The 20,379-nt window shown below is 56.6% G+C and overlaps 5 protein-coding genes across 5 annotated transcripts; 3 read left to right on the forward strand and 2 right to left on the reverse strand.

Moving 5' to 3' along the window:
* Positions 1-1,174: 1,174 nt before the first annotated feature.
* On the reverse strand, positions 1,175-2,369 carry BKA78DRAFT_179843 (uncharacterized protein). Its single transcript, XM_066883397.1, has one exon. It carries the CDS (start codon positions 2,022-2,024, stop codon positions 1,260-1,262), a length of 765 nt encoding a protein of 254 aa, XP_066742159.1. The 5' UTR covers positions 2,025-2,369; the 3' UTR covers positions 1,175-1,259.
* Positions 2,370-6,016: 3,647 nt separating this feature from the next.
* Positions 6,017-9,709, forward strand: BKA78DRAFT_179853 (uncharacterized protein). The gene is made up of 2 exons (XM_066883398.1): positions 6,017-6,039; positions 6,089-9,709. The coding sequence occupies exon 2, from the start codon at positions 6,159-6,161 to the stop codon at positions 9,555-9,557; it is 3,399 nt and encodes a 1,132-aa protein (XP_066742160.1). The 5' UTR covers positions 6,017-6,039; positions 6,089-6,158; the 3' UTR covers positions 9,558-9,709.
* Positions 9,710-10,250: 541 nt separating this feature from the next.
* BKA78DRAFT_345717 (coatomer WD associated region-domain-containing protein) lies at positions 10,251-13,996 on the forward strand. The gene is made up of 7 exons (XM_066890502.1): positions 10,251-10,480; positions 10,626-10,710; positions 10,761-10,792; positions 10,845-11,197; positions 11,245-12,160; positions 12,206-12,369; positions 12,414-13,996. Exons 1-7 carry the CDS (start codon positions 10,463-10,465, stop codon positions 13,600-13,602), a joined length of 2,757 nt encoding a protein of 918 aa, XP_066742161.1. The 5' UTR covers positions 10,251-10,462; the 3' UTR covers positions 13,603-13,996.
* A 2,357-nt stretch (positions 13,997-16,353) lies between these two features.
* On the reverse strand, positions 16,354-18,774 carry BKA78DRAFT_297908 (uncharacterized protein; the record flags this gene model as incomplete). Its single annotated transcript, XM_066886833.1, has 3 exons — positions 16,354-16,446; positions 16,518-18,014; positions 18,061-18,774. 3 exons carry the CDS (start codon positions 18,772-18,774, stop codon positions 16,354-16,356), a joined length of 2,304 nt encoding a protein of 767 aa, XP_066742162.1.
* A 338-nt stretch (positions 18,775-19,112) lies between these two features.
* BKA78DRAFT_179960 (mitochondrial 37S ribosomal protein bS21m) lies at positions 19,113-20,318 on the forward strand. Its single transcript, XM_066883399.1, has one exon. The coding sequence runs from the start codon at positions 19,206-19,208 to the stop codon at positions 20,124-20,126; it is 921 nt and encodes a 306-aa protein (XP_066742163.1). The 5' UTR covers positions 19,113-19,205; the 3' UTR covers positions 20,127-20,318.
* Positions 20,319-20,379: the final 61 nt, after the last annotated feature.

Genomic DNA, 20,379 nt, shown 5'->3' on the forward strand with positions numbered 1-20,379 from the left:
CTTTCCATCCCCTTTCCATCCCCGCATCCACATACCCCTCCTTCCCTCCCTCCCCTCTCCCTCTCCTCATCTCGTATACAGTACATCTAGCATCCACTATCTACAAAAAATCAAAAATAAACCCGCCCTCTATCCTCCCATCCATCCTCTCATCCATCCATCCATCCTCTCGTCCTCCCGCATGACGTGGAATTTTCGCGTCGTTTAAACTGATTGACTACCTAGTTATAGGTGAACTGATACTTGCCGGCTTGTCTGCCCGCGAGGGTTTGGGGTCTCTTGCCGTTTTTGCGGGGGTGTGGCGTTTAGCGTAGATATAGATATAGATATAGATATAGATATAGATATAGATATAGATATAGAGATAGAGATGTGTTTCTTCTCTCATAGAATATTAGTTAGTTGGGTAGGACAAAAACAAATACAAAACAGACAAGAAATAGTAATAATAACAAGTTCAAGGGCGGAAATTTTGTGGAGTAGAATTTTATAATTATGTGTTAAGACGAGATAAGAGTGATATGGTAACAATAGTAAAAGATGATTGAGGATTTTTTAAAGCTTTTGCCGTGTCTCAGTGTTATGGGTACTATCCTTCCTTTTCTCTAGAGATAGGCATGGGAGAAATAAAGAGGGAGAGGTGGTTTATTGTGTTTATTAAACCTTTCTCTCTTTCTTTCTACTTACTATATAAACACTACGAAATAGGATGTTTAAATTTAAGCAACATCCCAGTTAAGGATTTATATTGAAAGGGAGAGATGCAGCCATGTAGGTAGGTAGTTGCTCAATGATGGCGGAATAGATATGATCTATGACCTCTACTCTATGTCCTATACTTCTGACCTTCTTACATACACAACTACCCTACCGACGAGCGAGGGCAGGCAGCAAACGGAGGCGAGCCTAGATTGGACTTTTTTTGACTCTCAACTCGTCCTAGGCAGTCAGGAGTGCCAACCAACAGTACAACAAGACAGTATAACATCCGCGGACTGCAACAACAACAACGACGACGACGCCGACGCCGACGACCGCCGACGCGCAGACCGACCCGTCCTCGTGTTGCAACCCACACGTAGCCAGTAGCCAGCATCTAGTTGCTACACACGCTGCGCACTACCCTACCTTAGCCAGCCATCTAGATGCTAAGATAGTTACCTACCTACACGAGGGGCATGGCGACACGAGAGAGAGAGAGAGGGAAAGAACGAGAGAGTCCTTCCATCTCGCTCACTCACTGCTACAGATCAGACAGATTAGACAGATCGGATGCGCAGAAGCAGTCGCAGTAGCAGCAGCAGTAACAACCGCATACCAACCAAGCATCTTCGCGCCGCGCAGCCACCAGCCCAATCCAATCCATTCCCCCACAAAATCCCACAACCCAAAATCCTAACCTTCACAAGGCAGACAGACAGGTGAATGGGCAGGCCAACAAATCTCAAAAATCCGCGACTGCGGCGTAGAAACCAGAGGACAATGCGGTGCGGTGCACTGTGGCGCCCGATCCATCCGATGCGATGCAGGCCAGCCAGCCAGCCAGCCAGCCAGCTGCACGCAGCAGCGGAAGCGGTTGTTTGTGGTGATACGGTGCGCGCAGTGCCGCGTACCGCCGCTGTACCGAGCCGTATGTACCCGGCAGTAGGTACGAGGTGCGAGGTACGTGTGTATGGAGCCGTGTCCGTAGCGCATAGAGCAAGGCAGGGCAGGGCAAGGCAGGGCAGGGCAAGGCAGGGCAGGGCAGGGCAGGGCAGGCGGCGTCGTACTGGAGCTCTGGAGAGTAAGTGTTTAAATGTGCTAGGTACATAGGTTGGTGGTTTTGTATGTATATGCGCGTCCAGAAGGGCTGGCTTTCTGTTGTTGGAAGAGGGGAGAGGCGTCATGTATGGAGGTACCTTGTTCCTACATGTACCCATCCGTGTGGACAGATGGCGCACGGACAATTTCTCTTTTTCTTTTTTTTTTTCCCCCTTCTCTTTTCGTGTTCGCCGGCACTGGCAGCACGAGGGGCTGATGTGCATTTGGTACTGTACCTAGGCCGATGCGGTGGGTATGTGAGGAGGTACAATACATACATGTAGGCAGGGTCCGTCGGTAGCTCGATGCGAGATGCGCTACGGATACATGGTCGCATTCGGCACCACACACACATGGCGACGCGAGGTGGGCTTGCTTGCTTGCGGACGGGCAGGCGGGCGGGCGGGCGCAGGTTGGGGATCCGGGGCTGATGATGATGAGTGTGCATGTACAGTACGAGGACGGACATACGTAGGTCAAAGGACAATGGTGGGTGGAGGAGAGGTGAGATGAGAGGTCGACGGGTCGGTCCCGTTGGCTTCAATCGTTTGCAGGCAGGGCTGACGCGCGCGCTGCCTGCCCTACGATTCCATTGCCGCTAGAACAAGTACTACTGCAGGCCCACCAGGGCAAATGTTTTCTCTCGCGCCGCTGTAAGCTGCGCTGGGTGTTTGGTTAGTTAGCTGCCGTAGGGAGGTAGGCTTAGCTAGGCTGGCTGGCTGGCTGCTGGCGATGGCGAAGGGCTGCATGTCGGCGGACTAGTACTGCGGAGACGGCTGTCGATCCCGCCGTACGGGCTGCCAGTAATCCCTGTCTTTTTGGCTTCTGACGTCGCCTGTCGTTGTCGCTGTCGACTGTCGCCGCTGCTGCTGACAGCGCTCGCGACGGGAGTATTGCTCTGACGTACATCGAGACCGCGCACGCTGGTCTGCCTCTCGTCTGACCACCGACTGCCTGGATGGAGATGGTAGGAGTGCACATGTAGTTAGCGGGGTGGCGGACACGGATGATTGCGACAACCAGCGACCCGAGCGGGTTGGACTGGATTGGATTGGATGGCGCTGCTGGAAGCCACGTCGTCTCACGATTCGTTAGTCTTGTCGACGGCGGTGGTTGTATACGAGCGCACTGCTGCTGCTGATGCTGCTGCCACGACACGACCGACCGGATTTTGCCCCCTTCTCACGTTGGGCGGCGGGACGAACCTACCTAGCGAGCGAGCAAGTATCGACTAATCCACACGTCGTGCCGCGTCATCCAGGCTGGAGGGAAGAACAGGCGAAGGCGACGGGCGGGTATGCCGGCAACGTAGAGGCGGTCGTTGAGTCTCTTGGTAGAAGGAAGAATGGTTGAGTACTTTTGTCTTTGCAGTGGGGAGCGGAGCAGCGGGGAGCGGTGACGGACAGACAGGCCCAGCCGTGCAGCCAGCCAGCCAGCCAGCCAGACGCGTGCAGCGAACTATCAATTTACCTTTTTGGGTTAGCAGAGCGGTGGTCCAGATAAGGTTGTGAGGGCGAGTATTTTTGGACCCACGGTAACCGCCATCACGTCAAAAAAGAGACAGGAAAAAGTGCCAGTGCCAATCAGATTAGATTCCTCAGGGCAATGACCCCAACACTGCCCAACGAGGACAACAACGCGCGGCGTGAGCCGAGAGGACGGCATCTGGCGATATATTGGATTGTAGAGGGCCAACATGGCGTCGTGGATGACTCAGCGGCCAGGTCATGTGACTCGCATCGACCAAAGAATGCAAAGTTGCGAGCGGTCGGCGCTTGCTGGAGCCGGCCGTCGGAATGTTGCGAAGCTGATGTTGCGATCTTCAGTAGATAGTCCCTGAGGCGAATCGAGATGAACGTCTTGGGCGGCAGATTGACCTCGGAAAATATATGGTCCATATTGACACTGTGCGTCGATAGATGACATGCATTTCCCGCTGAACAGTCGACGCCCACTCAGCGGCGTCTTGGCAAACACGAGAACTGACGGCCGTCGCCGCTGCTAGTTTGTAGTTGGTTCAAGAGCCCGACGAGAAGAGGGACAAAAATGTTGTTGGTGCTAAATATAAGAGGACAGAAGGTAGTCGAGGCTTGGCGGGCGAAGATCCGGAATGTGCAGCGTTTGGCCCGGATGGGGAATCTTGGGAAGCTCGTGGTCAAGGCTCTAGATCAGCCATCCATCGGGCAGAGTTGAACCAACGGGTCTGAGAGGCTGCTGACGGGGATTTTGGACGAGTTCCTGACTAGAGTAGCTACACCTGCGGGCTGCCCGCATTAAAACGACGGCGCGGCGCCATGGGCTAAGGGCTAAGGCTACGGGAGAGGGAGGGACGACGTTGCATCACGTTTTCGACTGGCGGCGGAAACAAGCTGAAGCGAACAGAGTGCGGCAAAAGCTGAAACGCAGACGTGAGTACACAAAAGTTTGCGATGAGGGCGGCGAGCTGAGCGAGTCGCGGCATCGGAGGGAGTGGGAGTGCACACAATGGAAAAACAAAGGAAAAATGTGCCGGAGCAATATTCTCATGTACCACGGGCGGCAGTTGACAGCCATTGACAGGCGCGTCTGCGTCTTTCACAATTGCGGTTGTGCACGACTCGCGCCCAAGGAGGACTGGACCGAGAGGGTGAGACGGGCGGAAATTGAACGTGTGCGACGGGGTGGGGTACTGCTGGAGGAGCTGGGGGGGGGGGGGGGGGGGGGATATTTGTTCGTTCAAGAGGAGAAGAACAACAGATAAAAGTGAAGCTACTGAATGATATACCAGCAGCCATGTCCTCACTCCGCCTGGTGGTGAGGATTGTTTGTTCCTGTCGTGGTGGTGAGAGCTGAGAGGGACTCACACCAATTGGCCCGATTGGCCTCGGCGTCATGACCCTTGATGCGACGCGTTTAATTTCGCACAGGCCTGCATCCCTGCCCGGGAGCAAGGGCCCCATGATCCATCGCACTGCCACTGGCAAACGCCCGTTTCCCTCTCTCACGTCTGCTCTGGCTCTGGCTCTCTCCACCACTGTGAGACGCACCACCACAGGTCCCTCTCCTCTCCTCCAGCCGACCTGGACTTTTCCTCGACCACGACGCTCGCTCCATTTTCGACAAGGCCAATTCCTCCTCACCTACCTTTAACCTCCTCCTCCTCCTCGTCGCCGTCGCCGTCGCCTGCTCGCCCTCGCCCTTGTAGCAACTCCTCCACCACACCCACACATCGTCGGCCTGACGCGCCGCTCTCCACGGCCTGGCTGTTATTTTCAGACAAACCACCGGTGCTGGGCGACGCTTTGTGCAAGCCTTTATGCACGCCCATTGCTGCTCGAGCGCTGCGTCCCTGCTTTGCGCCCGGGGCGTGCTGCTCCTGTGCTCTCGCTTCACCTAGGCCCCAAGCCGGCCGCATCCACCTCCCTCCCGGCTGCCGCCACGAACCTCACTCCTCATCTCCATCGACACACCACACGCTCTCTCCCCCGTATACATCGACAAGCCCCGACCGGTCTTTTCTGGTTGTCGTCCTTTCGTCAACCACGCCGCCGTCGTTTACACCCCCTTCTTCCCCTTGGTCCAAATCCCAAAAAGACGGACTCCACACTCCTTGGTCGCTTGCCTGGTTCCCAGCGAATCCCCTTCACTCGTTTCTGACTGCTGTTTTTTCCATCGCAATTCCTTTCGACTGGACATAATTACCCCCCGAAAAGCGCGCCGCCTGGACGACTGCGTCCCCTCGTTCCTGGATTTGTTGTTTTCCCCCGCCCGGCCAATCGACTCCTCTGCGCATCTTCAATAGTCGCGCCATCGGGCTTTCATCATCTGCGCTTTCGCCGCTCCGCACGACTCGGGGAAATTAATCAATTGCCAACCTTGGGGTCGCTTTGTCCATCCGTGGTCGAGAGCGCAAAGTCATCGTCGGGCTGACGATTTACTGGGCGCCACCACCCTTCTCCATTGTCGTCCAAAGACAAAGCAACACGTCGCGCCAGCTTCGACAAGGCCTGCGACGTGCGTCCAACTTTGCCCAACCCCTGGCCGCATCTTTCCTTCGATCCAGTCGCTCGCGCTCGCAGGATGGTCTTTTGAGCATTGTAAAGTTGCCCGTAAACTCACTGCCATCTTTGCGGTATTGAATTTGTGACTGGATTCAGTCAGGTACGTTGACCCTGGAACTTGAGACCAAAACATGCTGATTTTTCAAGGTACACTCCTTTTCTTCATAGCTTCACTACACTCGTTTTACATTCGGAGATAGTCAGTGAGGACCTGCTTCCGAGCCCCAGCCCGTACTAACCGTCCGCAGTCAAAAAGTCATCTTCGTTCATCGTCTAGTCGTTGCTGAGCATATCTGTATCATACTGGAGTAATACGTCATGAAGGTAGATTCTCTGACATGGGCCGCCATTGCCCTGTTGTCGTTTCAGGGGGTCGTCATGGCCGAGGCCGCACCCGCTCAAGCCAAGAGGGACGCTCCCAAGAAGCCAAAGTACTATTTTCCGAGACATGTAAAGCGTTTCACCAACACCACGACGCCCATCTCGGCGGCTCCCGAGACCAGTCCCCCGCCGACGACAAACGCCAATGTCAAGACGTCGCGAACCGACCTTCAGTCCATGTTTGAGAGTCTGTCGAGTACAGAGGGCCTGACAAACATTCTGGGGAGCACGACACCATCGACTCCTTCAACGCCCCCTCAGCCTCCGCCAGTAGTACCGACGACGAGCGTCAACTCGACCACCGAATTCGTCATTCCCGGGACTTCTGGAACCTCGACAATCATTGACCAGGCATCAACCAGCAAGGTCTCGCCTCCAGCGACAACTCCAGTCATTTACACGCCAACTCCAACGACTCCGACTCCTGCAACCTCCACGCCGACTCCAGTCGAAACTTCTACGCCAGTGTCGTCCGTTTCTGGAACAGGCAGCTACAGTGTGCCCGTCGTCCAACCGACGACGCCCAAGCAAGAAGAGTCGAAATCAAGTACGCCCGCAAACACGCCAGCAACCTCCTTTATTGGTACTGGCACTGCTACTGTGCCCGTCGTCAAGCCTACGCCGGCTACACCGCAAGAATCTTCGAGCTCGACCCCCGCAACTCCCGAGACGCCCAAGACTTCGGCCGCAACGGGCACTGGCGGTGTTTCGATACCGGTCATCCAGCCTACGACGTCGTCTGAAAAGCCCGCAACTCCTACCCCAGAGACTCCCAAATCCTCGTCCTCCTTTGCCGGAACTGGTACCGGCAGCTACTCGGTGCCAGTCGTTCAGCCGACCCCCGCGACGCCCGAATCGAGCACAACTCCTGCACCCAAGGCTTCGTCCACGACTGGCACGGGTGGCATTCTCCAGCCGATTTTGTCGCCTGTCAACAGCCTATTGGGAAGCAGCGGCATCGTGTCGCCTGTGACGAGTTTGCTTGGAACTGGCGGAATTTTAAGCCCCATCCTGCAGCCGACCACTTCGTCTACTCCCGCCGTCGAAACCAAGCCTGGAGAGACCAGCAAGTCGAGCGCCGTTGGAACTGGTGGGGTGTCTAGTCCCACAATTCTGCCCACGACTCCCTCGTCTCAGAACCCGGCGATCGTCTCCACCCCAGTCGCCACCCCTGGCAAGTCGACAGGTACCGGTGGCGGCAATGTTCCTGTGGTCCAGCCCACAAGCGGCGCCCCGTCGGTGCAGACTCCTGTGACGCCATCCACCGGCACTGGCATCATTGTTGGTCTGTCGACAATTATTGACAGCAGCAGCAGCAAAGCCGGCACGCCAGGCACGCCAGGCACTCCCGCTCCGCAGGTTCCTCCCACTCCGACGTCGAGCTCCTCGTCGAATGGAGGAGGACTTCTTGGCGGCTTGACCTCTGAGCTGGGCCAACTTGGCACCGGCCTCAACTCTGTGCTCACGCCTTTGGCGACGCCCATCGGTGGCCTGACGTCCGAACTCGGATCAGTCGTTTCTCCGCTGACTTCTGAGATCGGATCTATCGTGACGCCAATTGCGACGCCCTTGTCGTCGCTCATTGGTTCCGCAGGCTCCGCCGTTGAATCGATACTCACTCCATCGAGCAAGCCGGTTGCTGCCACGGCCAAGGCCACTGGTACTGAGACCAACATTACCACGCCCACTCCTTCTCCCACTTCATCCGAGGGGCTTGGAATTCTCCCGTTGCCTCTCACGAGCGAGTTGGGATCTCTGCTTTCTGGCGTCAACAGCATCGTCACCAGCGCTGGCGTCGTTCTCACTCCTATTCTGTCACCCACCGAGACCCAGGTGACCCCTTCGAGCATCGCTTCCAAGACCTCTGGTTCTCCCAATCTGCTTTCTTCGCTCCTCGGGACCCCGCTGGTGTCGCTGCCGCTGCCCACGACTCCCATCATTCCTTTGAGCTCGCCGACTACCTTGGATCTTTCGTCGCTCATCAACAGCTTGACTGAAATTCCGGCATCGTCTCAGCCCACTCCGTCGCAACCCAAGCCCACGTCGGTCGCCACCCCAGTTCCGGTCAGCCCTATCCCGACCAGCGCTACGCCCTCGGAAACCGCGCCGCTTGTGACTCCCACCGAGACCACGACGCCTACGACCACCCCGTTGATTTCTCCTCCGACCACGCCAATTACAATACCAACCATTCCCTTGTCCGAGACTTCATCAACGCCAAGCCCGTCCACATCGTCAAGCAGCAGCTCTACGGCAGTCGTCGTGGTCCCCCCGGTTCAGTCTAGCTCGGAGATTCCGTCATCGACTCTCCCTACCACGACGAGCCCGACAACCTCGGCCACTCCCGTCTACTCCATCGTCCCAACCGGCACGGACAGCGCTACGACCTACACGGTCGCTACCAGCATTGTTTTCGACCCCTCGACCACCGGTACTTCTTCTGCTGCACCCTCGTCGACCTCGACCACGGTGTATCCCAAATTCATTGCTCCTCCTGGAGGCATGCCAGAGCAGCCGGCCAACAGCACAGAAATTCAGATTGGATTCAAGCGTGGATTCAATTGGCCTTTTGTCGTGCAACACGCCGACACTACTGGATGGCAGCTGACGACCTACATGCCCATTGCCGTTGCCGATGGCCTGGGAATCTCGCGGGATAAGGTCAAGACGGTCACGCTCACTTCCTACAACACCACCGAGAAGCTGGGCTACGTCTCTACCTTGGTTCTCTTGTATGTCCCGACCGAGCTTGTGGACACGCTCCACCTCGATCTCCTCAACACCAACTCGGCCATTTACAACAACAAGGACGCATCGCTGGGAGACACCATCAACTTCTTGTGCAGCTTCATTGACCCGACCTTCCCGATTCTCGCAGGCGACCTGAGTGGCCTTTCGGGATCTGGAGGCTCCGGCAGTGGTTCTTCGTCAAAGAACAATGGCGACGGCAACGACAGCAATGGTAGTGGTGACCCGATGAGTGGCAGTTCGGCCAGCGCTAGCGGCGTGAACCTGACCGCCATGGGTGTCGCCATGGGCACCATGGGTGCTGTTTCCGTCTACGGAGCGGGCATGATTTTCGTTGCACGCCGCTACAAGAAGAAGAAGGCGAGGCACGAGCGCTCAAGCTCTGTCCCGTCTTCGAACGGTCTTGGTGGCCCCGGATACGGCTCTTCGGGCAGCGGTCCTTGGATGTCTGGAGCCAGAGGCGGTCGCAACACGCCGGGAGGTCGGAATAGTCGCGGCAGCAACCAGAGCAGCAGCAACGGTCGAAGCGTTCGTACTGCGCAAATCTCGGCACCTGTCATGGCTGAGAACTCGCTCGGCTGGAACTAGGCTTGCGTCGTTGGTCGCGATTATTCCATGGCCTTGTAGGCGTACGAGGTCACGTTCATTGTATCATATTTGCAAAAAGGTGGAGGAAGAAGGGGCATTGGGCTCGTGTTTTCGACGTCATCCTCGATCTACGCCGCGTTGCCCTCGAGCCCCGACGAGTTTTGCTCGTCCTCTGAACCCTGCCTCCTCACACGTCGCTCCTTGCCCCCCTCCACCTTTCCATTTCCTTATTTCTGATCTGTCATTATGCATTTTTGTGGTCACATCACACATTCAGCCAGCGCGCGGTATCCATACCATTACTATGCCAATTTTTTTTTTTCCCTTTTTCCCCTTCTTAGATACCTGTCTACGACTTCGCACCAAGAAGCTAGACTGTTTTATTGATTCCAACAATTTACGGAGCAATGTCGCAGAGTATAGGGCTTTGCATCTTTTTGATGGCGGCTCGCAAAGAAAAACAGCACGAGAGGCGGAGGAGGACTCGGCTGATGTCAAGTACATACTCAATTAGGATTGGAGGATACCTTAGCATGTAGTGAATGAAGAAGAAGTCATTGAATCTGAATAAATTATTGACTTGCTGTGCCTGTGTTGAAGTTCCTCCATCGGCGGGACAAGCTCCGAAATCTTGGCGCGGCCCGAGTCAACACCTCCGCCAACCTACCCCCGAAGCTGTCAACGTCTCCAATACCAGCGCGTCGCTACAATTACACCCCACGCCGCCGCCCTGCGCCCTCACTTTTGGAGATTATTTGTGCAGTGGTATCAAGCACTCGGCCGCGAAATCCACCCATTGGCTTGACTGGTTGTGCGCGCACCACAAGCCACGTCTCCGAATCGACCAGCTTTCCATCCCCTTGCCGTGGTGCAACATCCAGCGCTGAGACACACATACGCCCACAATGAAGCTTGAAGTGAAGGTACGGCTGGATTACGTCCGCGATGCACTTCCACCTGTCCCGATTGGTATCGCGAGCCTAGCAAGCAAATATGGGTTCCCTGGGCGGGAGCTATTTTCCCACTCCAAATGCAGGCACAGTTGCTAACTCGACCTTTGCGCTACAGAGGCAGCTCTTTGCGAGGAGCGAGCGTGTCAAGGGCATAGATTTCCACCCGACGGAGCCATGGGTTCTCACCACATTGTACAGCGGTACGTCGAGCGCTGGTTGGGATGGAGCAAGTCGCTGATGGAAACGATAGGTCACTGCCACATTTGGTCGTATGAGACGCAGGCAAGTCACCACGGGAAGCATACAAAAGGCTGCATTAACACGACAGGTACAGGCAATCGTCAAGACGTTTGAACTTTGCGACGTCCCCGTCCGCGCCGGTCGCTTCATTGCCCGCAAGAACTGGATTGTGTGCGGTTCCGATGACTTCCAGCTCCGCGTATACAACTACAACACCTCGGAGAAGATTACGAGCTTCGAGGCCCACCCCGACTACATTCGTGCGATATGCGTCCACCCGAACCAGCCATTCGTCCTGACGGCGTCGGACGACATGACCATCAAGCTGTGGGATTGGGAGAAGGGCTGGAAGTGCGTGCAGGTCTTTGAGGGCCACGCGCACTACGTCATGGGCCTGGCCATCAACCCCAAGGACACCAACACGTTTGCGTCGGCATGTCTTGACAGGTATGTGGTGTTTGTGGTTGGTTGGGCTGGATGCTGATGCAAGGCAGGACCGTCAAGATTTGGAGCTTGGGCTCGTCACAGCCCCGATTCACCCTCGAGGCACACGAGACCAAGGGTGTCAACCACGTCGATTACTACCCGCAGTCCGACAAGCCGTACCTCCTCACCACCTCAGACGACCGGACCGTCAAGGTGTGGGATTACACCACAAAGGCGCTGATTGCGACTCTTGAAGGACACACCAGCAACGTATCTTTCGCCGTCTACCACCCAGAGCTCCCCGTCATCATCTCAGGTTCCGAAGATGGCACCGTCAAGATCTGGCACGCCAACACGTACCGCCTCGAGCAGTCGCTTAACTACGGTCTGGAGCGTGCTTGGTGTGTGAGCTACCAGCGGGGCAGGCAGGGTGTCGCAGTCGGTTTCGATGACGGAGCGGTGGTTGTCAAGATGGGTCGGGAGGAGCCCGCGGTGAGCATGGATGCCAATGGCAAGATCATCTGGGCCAAGCACTCGGAAATTCTGTCTGCCGTCATCAAGGGCGTCGACAGTGTCAACGACGGAGAATACCTCACTCTCCCCGCCAAGGATCTCGGCTCGACGGAGATTTACCCCCAGACATTGACGCATTCGCCAAACGGTCGTTTCGTGGCCGTCTGTGGTGACGGCGAATACATCATCTACACCGCCCTTGCGCTGCGTAACCAGGCTTTTGGCTCTGCGCTTGATTTCGCCTGGGCATCAAAGGAGAACGACAAGGACTATGCTATTCGGGAATCGGCAACCAGCGTCAAGATCTTCCGCAACTTCAAGGTCAAGGGTCAAGGCGGTCTCAACGTTGGCTACCAGGCCGACGGTCTCAGCGGTGGTACTCTGCTTGGTGTCAAGGGCCAAGGCGGCATTGGCTTTTTTGACTGGGAGTCTGGCCAGTTGGTCAGGAGAATCGAGGTTGAGCCCAAGAACGTGAGTTGAACAATGATGTTGCAAGGCTCCCGCTCACAGATGCAGGTCTACTGGTCAGAAAATGGCGAGCTCGTCACCTTGGCTTGCGAAGACACGTATTACGTGCTCCGATTCTCGCGCGAGGACTACATTGCTGCCCTCCAGGCCGGCGAGGTTGACGAGGATGGCGTCGAGGCAGCATTCGAGGTCATTACCGACGTCAACGAGAGGTAAGCACCCAGTTCAGACAAACGAAGCCGTCTAATTTCTCCAGTGTCCGGACCGGTCAATGGGTAGGCGACTGCTTTGTCTACACCAACAGCACCAACAGACTCAACTACCTCGTCGGCGACCAAGTCTACACTGTTTCTCACTTTGACACTCCAGTCTACGTGCTGGGATACCTTCCGCGCGATGGCCGCGTCTACATTTGCAACAGGGACGTCGGCGTCATGTCGTATGCCCTTTCCCTTTCCGTCATCGAGTACCAGACGTTGGTCCTGCGCGGGGAGCTCGAGGCTGCCAACGAGATGCTTGGCGACATTCCAACGGAGCAAAAGAGCAAAATTGCCCGCTTCCTCGAAGGCCAAGGCTACAAGGAAGAAGCCCTTGACGTGGCCACGGATGACGAGCACCGCTTCGACCTGTCGCTGTCGCTCGGCAAACTCGACATTGCGCTCGAGCTCGCGCGCAAAGCCGACGTCGAGCACAAGTGGAAGACGGTCGGCGACGCGGCACTGGCGGCATGGCAGATGCGCCTGGCAGAGGAATGCTTCACGCACGCCAAAGACCTGGGCTCGCTGCTGCTGCTGTACAGCTCGACCAACAACGCGGCGGGGCTGCGGCAGCTCGCCGCCCTCGCCCAGCAGCAGTCGGCGCACAACGTGGCCTTTTCGTGCCTGTGGCAAGTCGGCGACGTCGACGGCTGCATCGACCTGCTCGTCAAGACGGCCCGCGTCCCCGAGGCCGTCCTCTTCGCCCAAACCTACAAACCCTCGCGCTGCCCGGGCCTCGTCAAGCGCTGGAAAGCCGTGCTCGACCGCGACGGCAAATCCAAGGTTGCGCGCCTGCTGGGCCAGCCGCCGGGCGCCGTGCCCGCGTCCATCAACATCGACGCCGTCGCCAACGTGGCCGACGACCAGTCGCTGGCCGCGGCGGCGGCGCGGGAGGCGGCCAACGCCAAGGTCGACACTGTCGACGAGCCCGGCGACGCTGACATGTTTCCCGAGTGGGACGAGTGGCTGCGGCTGGAACGCGAGGGCGGCAGCGTCAAGCTCGTCGACGTGGAGAGCGAGAGCGAGGAGGAGGCGCCGCAGGAGGCGATTCGCGAGGCCGAGGAGGTGGTGGCGCAGGCTGAGGAGCAGGTTGTTGATGAGGACGCAGTCGAGGATGCGGCCGACGCAGATGCAAATGCAAATGGCGCAGAGGATGAGGACGACGACGACGCGGAGAAGGATGAGTAAAGTAAGGAGGTTGTTGGATGTGTTGTTTGTCACTCCCTCTGTGCCTGCTCGGGAGAGCGGGAGAGAAAGCAGAAATGACTGCATGTGTGTTGGAACGAGCTCGAGAATGAGGCAGAGGGGATGAGAAAAGGGTCGATTGATTGCCCATCATCTCCTCTAGACGTATAGTTTTGTCGAATCTTTTTCTTTTCGCTTGTCCTTCTTCTTCTTCTTCGTCGTCGTCTGTGCTTATATGTCCAGGGAGTGTGCATCTATCTGTCTATCCGTGTGCTAGGCCAAGGTTGGAAAGCTGGGAAATCGACAAACAACATGCATCCCACCAACTCGACTCCACTGCTCCATCTTCTCCATCCATCCAACCATCCAGCGCGGTGTTGCGGTTGTGGTCGCGGTTAAGACACCTACTGACTAACCACCCAAACCACCACTACATACATGTATACATACATACAGCCCCCTCCCCTTCCCTTCCCTTCCTCCCTTCCCTTCTTCCCCTGCCTCGCCTGCCCAGCCAGTCACTTGAGCTGCGTCCACTGAATGACGACTGACAAGTGTCGCCTATCCAAGGTATTCAATAAGTATAGTCAGTACGCGCCTGCCTGCCTGCCTGCCTGCCTACCTCTTCTGCCCTCCCTCCCTGCGCCCCCTTATTTCCTTGTATTTTCTCACAATTTTCTCACATATCCTTTCCTTTCTTTTACTTTTATTTCCCTGTATAGTATAGTCATCTCCTAGGAGTGAGCGAGTACATATATCATGCATACGACAAATAAGACAGATAAGACAGATGGTCAATATAATTTAACTAGCCAGACCTACAAGACTAGACACAACACCACGGACCACCACCACGGACCACCACCACGGACCACCAGCAGCACGCGGTAATCGCGGCATGCATATACTTGATAGCTGGCTGCTGTCTATTCTAGTGGTCCTAGTCTATTGTGATGATGCGCTACAAAACAAGCTACGTACGATGAAAGACCTGCTGATATCTATCACAAAGATGCTAGAAGTTGAGTGTAAAAGAGCGCACAGAAAGTGTCGTGTGTGCGTGCGTGCGTGCATATTACCTGCCCTCCTTCCTAAGTTGTGTTCACTTCATCTATGTTATTAACACTTGATAAACAGACAGACAGGCTTTAGTTTTAAAGTATTGTAACAGGTGTAGTGTCTCTTCTTACCCTACCTTGTTATAGGAGTAGGACTACTACTACTACTACTTGTTAGTTATTATTCATTATTTATTAGTTGTTGCTATAGTTGTATAGCTTAATTTGCTATTACTTTACTTTACCTATATAGTGTGTGGTGGCTTTAGCTATAAGTGGCATTTATTTTTCTTCTGTCCCCTATTCTTAGATCAAAGGTTCTCAAGCCTCTCTTCTCTTCTCCCTTAGAACGCAAAAAATTATTAGTAGATCTGACAGTTGTGATCACATTTTCAAGTTAGATCAGAGCTGTTGGGTTATTCTCTTTCCTCTTTTATATTCTTGTTTTAATATTAAAAGTCCTATTGTCCTCCATCCATCTATATATCCTTCCCTTCTTGCCTACACACGTTCTCTTAACCTACTACTATTTATCCCATCCCGTCCCATCCCATCAAATACGCTCCCTCGCTGTCTCGGTCAGTCGATTGGCCAGCCAGCCATCCAGTCAGTCAGTCAGCCAGCCAGCCAGCCATCCAGCCATGTCAAGTAATGTCAACGTGTCGTGTCAAGACAGCAAAGCACAAAAAGAAAACATTCAGTTTTCTCCTTTCCCTTCTTTCCTTGCCTAGGACAGGTTCTTGCCCTGCCCGGCCAGACAACGTCCATACGTACGTGATGATGTAATGGGATGGAGAATCCGATACCTCCCTCTCGCTCCCGCATTATGTACAGTACGCGATATTACTTGATAATTGATATTGCTTGGCAATTGGCATGACCACTCCGCAGCACAGCAGCAGCAACAGCAGCAGCATAGCAGTAGCATAGCAGTAGCAACGGCGGACTCGTTCCCTCCCTCCCTCCCAGCTAGATGCTCAATCCACATCTTAATCCACACATCCTTACTTACGTCCTCAGAAACGTGAAGCTACCTGGCTTCTGCTTCTGCTTCAGCTTCTGCTTCACGGGCATTTCTTAATTACTTCCATCCATTGATTCGCAGCTAGCGAGCTGCCCAACCAACCAACGCGAACCTACGCAACCAACCAACCACTCACATACTGCTCAATTACTTTTGAAGTTTGAAGAAGCTTTTTATTTTCCGTTCCGTCCATCCCATCGCTTTTCGCTTTGCATCGCCAGCGTCTCGCGCTCTCTCATCCAACGCTTTCTATTGCCGCACCGTACCGCACTGTACCGCACTGTCCCCGAGGGGACACTGCCGTGCGGAAGGGGGAACTAGGAAAACCAGAAAACAGAAAACAGATAAAAAGGGGTGGTGACTTTCTTGCCACCACCACCGTGTGATTGAAGGAGATGGATGGCCTGCCGCCCCCGCGCTCGCCAGCTAGATGCTTGTGTGGTGTGGATAGAAAGGCGAGGGGAGGCGGCAGGATGCAAAAGGGTGGGCTGGGGTAGGGTGGATGATGCGGGAACCATGGTGAGGAGTGGAGGGGAGGATGATGGTGGGAGAGACAGGGGGAGAGGGAAGAGGGTATATTTTCTCCAAGGCCATTTGCGTCAGACGGACGGGTAGGTCGGAGTAGGTAGGTCATTGATGTATGTAGGTATTAGGTGTTGAGTCGAAGGCGCTTCAAGTGGCGACATTGCGCTTCTCGCTCTCAGTCAGGTAAATGACCATGCGGTAGACCTTTTTGACGAGGGGTTCGGCTTCGTCTTCGAGGAACTGTGCAACAAACGTCAGTCAGCATCGTCGTTTTGACCCCAACCACAGAGACCAAAACCACTACTACTCACCTCGGAAATGGAATTCACCAGCTCCTGCGGGTCGCCCTTGTTGCGAATGTGGTTCTCAATCACCTCGACCACCATGTCCTCCTGCACGCCCAGCGCCTCCATGACCTTCTTGCCCAAGAACGGGTGAATCTGCTCGGTAATGGCCGAGTCGTCCAGGTAGTCCCACTGCACCTTCCACGCCCAGATGCCGTCCTTGTCCGTGGGGATTTCGCTGGCCAGGCGCCGCGCCGCCGCCTCGCGCTCCGCCGCCGACATGTTGCCACTGCCCGCCGCCGCGTCGGCGCTGCTGTCGTAGCTGAGCGGGATGAGCTTGCGCGGCGCGGCGTTGGCGTTTGCCGCGTCTTCTTCGTCCTCCAGCAGCCCTTCGACTTCGGCCGCCGTCCGCCGCGGCGCCTGCTCCTTGCGCTGCGACGCCGCTGCGCCCAGCGAGATTTTGAACCGTTGGGGCTCCCGCGGCTGTTGTGTGATTGACGTCGCGGCCTTGTGCGAATCGGCGTCGTCGCGTGCGCCCATCGTGTCGGTTGCGCCGCGCGTGTGCTCGGCTTGCTCCCGCTCGCGTGCCAGCTCCCTCTCCTCGGCCTGGCGGTCCTTGTCGTCGGCGGCCATCTCGCGTTGGCGGAAGACGGCGCGGTTGCGGATCCAGACGGAGCGGTCCGCGTAGTACTCTTCGGTGCGACGCGATGATTCCACGTCGTCGTCCCACTCGGCCAGGCGCTTGCGCATGTCCTCCTTGTCGGCTCCCGCTCTTGCGTCCTCCTCCTCGTCCAACCGCTTCAGACGCGCAATGGCTGCGCCCTTTTGCCGTTCCCTGTTGAGCCAGCGACGTTCGGCTTCGCGGTACGACTTTTCCTCCTCGTCCACCTTCTTCTTGCGGCGGCGGCGCTCGAGCTCCTCGTCACTCGCGGAGTCGTCTTCGTCCGACCGGTTGACATATGGGCAAGAATCGCGTGCCTGTACAAATGAAATCCCGTTTTGCTCCTTTCCAAAACCTTTGGGTCCACTAGGGGCGCCCTCAATCCCACGTTTGCCTGGTCCAAGGGGAATACCGTTTGCTCCGCCCCCAGGGCCACTTGGAGCTGAGACGGGCGGAGATGCTAGGCGGTTGATGCGATTTCCTGAACTTCTTTGCCGCTCTGCTCGCTCCTGCTCTTCCAGACTCTCAAGGTCCTTGCGGACGCTCCTTTCACGGAAAGCCGCGATTTCTGCTGCCACCGTCTCCCGCATCTCGAGAGGAATGTCCGACAGCTCGTCCTCCACAGTAAGGGGAATTGTCACGACTTCGCCGGTGGCGCCGTCAATCTTGGTCTCGGAACCAACCATCTTAACGTCGCCGTCCGAGTCAGATACGGGCGCCTCACGGGGGCGTTTGAGGCTCTCCAAGACCGATGTCAGTGCCTCCTTGGCCGTGTCGACGCGGAATTGAGACGCGGCCTCGTCCTCGTCACGCTTGGACTTCCACTCTTCGGCGTACTTGAGCGAAGCGCTGTCGACCTTGACCTACAACAAAGTTAGAATGGCCACGAAGCATCCCACGCAGACTTACCTCAACGTGCACCATGTCCACCTCGTCATCCTCGTCCGCCTTGACATTTTCAGGCCTCTTGGCCGGCACTTGGAAGCCATCCTCAAAAATGGCAGCCGTCGTCTCCAAGCTTTCCGCGTCCTCGTACTCCGCAAAGCCATATTTGCAAAACGTGCCTTCATTGTGGAGGGGCCTGTCCCAGCGCCGCAGGTTACCCGCGCAAGTCAGAATCCGTTCGAGATCGTCATTGCTTACACTGTCGGGGATGGCGCCCACGAAAATGGTGCGGGCAATCTCCTCCCTCGTCGGCGGCTGCAGCGCAATCGACTCGCGCTGCTGGCGCTGCGAGTCGACGCCTCTGTAGTCGCCCCCGAGCCCGGGACGCCTGCCGGTCGCCGACTGCGGCTCGGCTCCACCCTTGCGATCGTCTTTTGCGCCGGGCCCCGTTGTTCCCAGGCGGATGACGGGAGCGTTGAAGTTGATGTTCGGCATGCCGGCGGGCGGCGCAAAGTTTGGAGGCAGGTTGCCTGGCCGGGCGGGGAGGGGAGACTGAGATTGCTGCATGCCCGGGGGCGCGCTCATGCCGGGAGGTATCATACCAGGCGGTGCACCTGCTTCAGTTAGTCGCGTCGATGGTGTTGACCGAGTGGAGCATCTCACCCATGCCAGGCGGCGGGGCCATGCCCGGAGGTGATCCAGCTGGAGGGTAACCGTGATAACCAGGAGGGCGGCCATATTGTCCCGCAGCTGTGCAGCGTCAGCCAAGAGTGAATTGCTAAGAGGGTACAGCCAGTGAGCTTTTGCGACGTACGATAGTTGTACATGGCTGCGCTGATTTGAATTGGGAGTCGGAGAGAGACAGAAGAGCTGCAAACTCTTCAAGCTGATAGAGGGAATGTGTTGGCAGCCGGAACCAAGGATGGAGGAGCTTCTGAGCGCGTGAAAGCTGGCGTGGAGCGTGGTGTTGAGGCGTGATGCTCGTCGGAGCGACTTTCAGCATGAAATGGTCATCCCCGAAGAAGACCCGAGCCAGAGACCGCAGCGGAAGACCGGTGCGGCTTTTCCAAAATCACCATCGAGCTCATCCTTCAATTGACACCGTAAGTGCACACGACGTACCGCCATTCGATTCCACGCCCAAGCTGAAAGCCAGCCAGTCCGCAATCATGGATGTTCGGAGGGTGGGCGAGGTGCTCCTGCGCTCGCATCCAAGCAACCTTGTCTCCGCCGTCTCGCGGCCAAGCCAGCAGCAATTCTCTCGACTCGCCTTCAACCACCGCAGCCACGCCTCCAGACGCATTGCAGAATCAAGCCGCCGGACGTTTTCCACCTCGACCACGCGACCCCAGCAAAATGCCCCCGAGAAAGACGACCCGCCGGCCCAGCAATCCGCACAGCAGCAGCAGCCCTCTGAGTCTAGCAACCAACAACAACCAATCGCCAAACTACGCTCCATCCTCAACAATTCCCCCAGCATCGGCGGCTCTGCCGCAGGCACGGCACGAAGGCCAATCGGCGCCAACAACAACGAAGGCGGCCAGCGCGTGGCCAAGTCCCTGTTCGGTTTCGACTCTTCCAAGCAGCCATTATGGAGCAGCGGCAACAGCCTCGACGACGCGGCGGCGATGCGGGCGGCCAGCCAAAGGCAGCAGCAGCAACCACAAACCCAGAGCTCGAAAGTAGCCCTCCGCCAGATGCTAGTGGGCAGCGGGCTGGACCCGCGTGCGGGCGCATCTGGCAAGCGCAGCGGCGCGTGGCACTTCCCACCCGGCAGCGACAGCGTGGTGCAAACCGCATCGCAGCAGACGCTCATGGCGCCGCCCGAGGTCGCGCACCTGCCGCGGCTGGGCCCGGCGTACGGCCGCACCGTGCCCATCGAGAACAACGACCTGGTCGGCGCGCTGCGCAGGATGGACGTCCGCGTCAACACAAACGGCATCCGCAAGGCCTACCACGCCCAGCGCTTCCACGAGCGCCCCGGCCTCAAGCGGAAGCGCCTCGCCAGTGCTCGCTGGCGCAACCGCTTCATGCAGGGCTTCAAGGCCATGGTGCAGACGGTCAAGCATCTGAAGAGGCAGGGTTGGTAGGTGGCCGTGGTGGTGGTGGGATGAGGTGTCAGGAGGTCCGCGTTCTCGACGTCGTGGCCGTGGTCTAGAGTCACGTTGGTCGAGGTTTGCCGACACGGAATTGAAAAATGGCAGAGAAAGATGTACCAGTCCAAGGAACCGAAGGCATCGTGGGCGGCTTCTTTCAGCAAAATGTATCATGTTCACTTGTTTGCTTCGTTCCAACTTGTGGAGACGTTGATGATGCAATTTCTGCCAGTGCTACCGCCATCAG

Source organism: Phyllosticta capitalensis, assembly GCF_038381095.1.
Source record: "Phyllosticta capitalensis strain CBS 128856 chromosome Unknown BKA78scaffold_8, whole genome shotgun sequence".
Taxonomy (NCBI): Eukaryota; Fungi; Ascomycota; class Dothideomycetes; order Botryosphaeriales; family Phyllostictaceae; genus Phyllosticta; species Phyllosticta capitalensis.